Below are 3,924 nucleotides of genomic sequence, written 5' to 3'. Positions count from 1 at the left end.
AACAATCAACATGTATGATCAGGATGAGACCGATACTAGCTATAGCGACGATGGAAGGGTTACCAAGGGGGATGTCGCCAAGATCTACCATGCCGGACTCTTGGTAGGCCTGTGGCCCGTGGGGCAGCGCCTGCCAGGGAGCGGAGAGGGAGAAGACGCAACCGGCTAGAGGAAGGATAGAGGGGGTGAACTGTTGCACGTAGATTGGACGACTAATTGTTCGTGTGTGGAAAGGAGAAAAAAATACCTAACTATGGCTTAACCGCGCCATATTCGAAGATCAGAAACAGACAGAGAGATTAGCTTTATTGGTTGTCACATTAAAAGCTTCCGTACAACCAATATGTATAGGAGAATACTTGGTGCTTTTACATTGTTCCGCTACTTGGTTTTCATTCCCACGTGTGACTGTGAGAGTAAGAGCGTGGAGTGAGCAGCTTCCCCTTTTGCTCGGCTAACTAGTGATCACGAAAGCTAATTGTACCAAAATTCTTGAGCTGTGGCTCGTCCCAATGGGCTCAACTCAGCGTGTGGTGCCTAGTTGCCGAGTTTGAAGGTTTGGGACTTGGAGGAGCACAGTACTGTCAACGAATTTTGTTGCTACCGTCGTCACAAGCCTTTGATTTCCACGTGGTACATCAAGTCAGCCTGAAATCAGTTGGGATTACGCTTTGGTCGTATTGAAAACCTACAAATAAACCGCTTATTTTCACACGTTACTAGTGGCTATTAGTTTCGGGCTTGTCGTGTCCTTTGTGCATCCTAGCTGGATCTCTCTGCCTTGTGGGCCAGGTGCGTGTTTTACAATGGAACCATTTTTCCGTTGGGCCCATGGAAAATCCAAAAGATAGAATGTCAGGCCGGGCAAGCATCTATATATACACTGCCAGTGCCAGCTCCCTTCCCTGCCACCACACCAGCACACAGAGCTGGCCCCTCTGCAGCAAACAAACCAGAGGCCGCCGCGGCAGGCACAGACTTCACGCAGGCCGCGCGCTGCTTCCACTCCATGGCGGCGTGCCACTGCCCGGAGCCGGCGCAATGCCACCACAGGCCGCTCCTCCCGGCGGCCGCCAGCTACCCTAAGCTGCACGACCGCCCGAGGCCGGCGCCCGGCAGCGTCCTCGCCGAGGTGGCCGCCATCCTCTGCCTCACGGGGCCAATGGTCGGCGCGGGGATCCTGTTCTACATGCGCTCCCTCGTGTCCATGGTGTTCCTCGGCCGCCTCGGCCAGCTGCCCCTCGCCGGCGGCTCCCTCGCGCTCGGCTTCGCCAACATCACCGGCTACTCCGTCCTCTCCGGCCTCGCCGGCGGGATGGACCCCGTCTGCGGCCAGGCGTTCGGGGCCGGCCGCACAGACCTCCTCCGCGCCGCGCTCCGCCGCACCGTCCTGCTGCTCCTTGCCGCGTCCGTGCCCATCGGCATGCTCTGGGTGGCCATGCACCGGGTCCTCGTCTCCACGGGCCAGGACGCCGACATCGCCGCCGCGGCGTACGCCTACATCCTCTGCTGCCTCCCGGACCTCGCGGTGCAGTGCTTCCTCCACCCGATCCGCATCTACCTCCGCGCGCAGTCCGTCACGCTGCCGCTCACCTACGGAGCCGCCGCGGCGCTGCTCCTCCACGTGCCCATCAACTTCCTCCTCGTCAACGTCCTCGGCCTCGGCATCCGCGGCGTCGCGCTCGGCGGCGCCTGGACCAACCTCAACTTCCTGCTATTCCTCGTGGCGTACGTCTACTTCCGCGGAATGTACGGCGCCCATGACGACGACGACGCCGGCGGCGCCAAGAAGGGCGCGCCCGAGGCGCCGCCGGCAGAGGAGGAGGAGGAGGGCGCCAAGGAGTGGTGGAGCCTGGTGAGGCTGTGCGTGCACAGCTGCATGTCCGTCTGCCTGGAGTGGTGGTGGTACGAGATCATGGTGCTCCTCTGCGGCGTGCTCATCGACCCCAAGGCGGCGGTGGCGGCAATGGGCGTGCTCATCCAGACCACGTCGCTGATATACATCTTCCCGCATTCGCTCGGCTGCGCCGTGTCCACGCGCGTCGGGCACGAGCTGGGCGCCGGAAGGCCGGAGCGCGCGCGCCTCGTCGCGCGCGTCGGGCTCGGCCTGGGCGCCGCGCTCGGCCTCGTGGCCTGCGCATTCGCGGTGTCCGTGCGCGGCGTCTGGGCGCGGATGTTCACGACGGACGAGGTCATCCTCAAGCTGGCGGCCGCGGCGCTGCCGCTGCTCGGCCTGGCCGAGCTGGGCAACTGCCCCCAGACCGCCGGGTGCGGCGTGCTGCGCGGCAGCGCGCGGCCCGAGAAGGCGGCGCGGATCAACGTCTCGGCGTTCTACGGCGCGGGCATGCCCGTGGCGCTGGCGCTGGCCTTCTGGCCGGCTGGGCTGGACTTCCGCGGGATGTGGGGCGGCATGCTGGCCGCGCAGCTCGTCTGCGCCGCGCTGATGCTGCGCGCCGTGCTCGGCACCGACTGGACGGAGCAGACGGAGCGCGCCCGCCAGCTCACCGGCGGGCGCGGCGACGGCTTTGACGTCGTCGGCATTGTCGACGAGGACAAAAGAAGCCATGCAAAAGCGGCCAAAGCAGAGGTCGGGAACACATTGTTCATGGTGGCGGATTGCGTCTAGCGAACGACGGAAGCAGGACCCAATTCATGGATGATTGCATCCTCGATTCATTAGCTATAGGTTTTCTCTTTCTTTAGCTTCTCTTCTTTTTTTTGGTATTTTTACCCGACCTTTTTTTTGGGGGATTTGTAGCAGTGCAAAGCTTCAAACTCCCTCCATTGTTAGCTTCTCTTTTCCTCTTTGAAACGAGGGAGTGAAGACTGAAGAGAGATTTTACAGTGAAGAAGAGGGAGTGCCCCGCTGTACAAATTAAAGCTAGCCAGTGTTTCCCTTTCCCATGATATTCCAGAACAATGCCAAACGAAATTTTACTGTATTTCCTTTGGCCTCAAAGTGATCAATGGCCTGAATGTTCCAGCAATCCCTAATAGTGGAAATCGCGTTTCTTTAATCCTAGGATTTCATTATTAATGCTGCATGATTTAACTGTCATTATCTCTGTCATGTGCAAACAAGAATCTTTTGGCCCTAAGTGGGTGTGCCGCCTTGTCTCAGCTTATTTGTTTCCCTGACGCTCAATGTGTCCCAAACAGATGAAACAAAGTTACGTTACTTCTTTATTAGTACTCTCTTTTCTATGAACTTCTGTTTGTTTTTGGACGATGCCTATTCCTCCATTTCTTTTTGGGAAAGGTTCCTTTTATGCACACTCCGCTCACAGTGCTTCCTTCTGGAAAACAAAATTCCAGATGTGAATTCTGTCCACGCGCGGACGCGCCCACGGATTACAAAACTACTAACAGGCAGTGCTAGTTTTCAGTGTGTGGTTTTCAGGAATTCTGGGAATCAGTAGCAGGAATTATTATAGTATAATGGTACAGCCAATGGCCTTACACTGATCTGTAGGTAGTAGCAGGATCCTTGGAACTTAAATGAATCGTTAGATCCCAGGTAACTTCGGTACGGTACTAGCCGTGCTTAAATTTATATCAAAATCGATTCTAGTTGTGTTTAAAATTGGACATGTTTCTAAAAGAATACTTTAAATTTTCGATGAAATTATTGTATCTTTAACCAGCTGGTCAAAATTCTCGAGAATATATATAGACTCGTTTGTTACTAAGATGGCATACCCTTAGAAACCTTTTACTAATGTACATGATTCTTGTTGGCTTTGTCTCTCTCTGTATTACTTTGTCATCGCTTTCTTATATGCTCCTAAAGTATCAGATCCATGACGTCATTGTTTTTTTCTTCATTCTTTAAAAATATGATGTTGAGCAACTCTCTGCAACTGCAGGACTAATTTTACGAAACAAAAAGGAAAAAGTCCACTTTTGACCCCTTAATTATTGGTT

At 55.2% G+C, this 3,924-nt stretch overlaps 1 protein-coding gene across 1 annotated transcript; it reads left to right on the top strand.

Annotated features, from left to right (window-relative positions):
- The first annotated feature begins 913 nt into the window (after positions 1-913).
- Positions 914-2,942, top strand: LOC120661302 (protein DETOXIFICATION 49-like). The gene has a single exon (XM_039940114.1). It carries the CDS (start codon positions 1,010-1,012, stop codon positions 2,624-2,626), a length of 1,617 nt encoding a protein of 538 aa, XP_039796048.1. The 5' UTR covers positions 914-1,009; the 3' UTR covers positions 2,627-2,942.
- Positions 2,943-3,924: the final 982 nt, after the last annotated feature.

Source organism: Panicum virgatum, chromosome 2N (genome assembly GCF_016808335.1).
Source record: "Panicum virgatum strain AP13 chromosome 2N, P.virgatum_v5, whole genome shotgun sequence".
In the NCBI taxonomy this organism is placed as follows: Eukaryota; Viridiplantae; Streptophyta; class Magnoliopsida; order Poales; family Poaceae; genus Panicum; species Panicum virgatum.
Note: the sequence above shows the minus strand (reverse complement) of the source record. Positions and strands in the feature narration are given on the sequence as shown.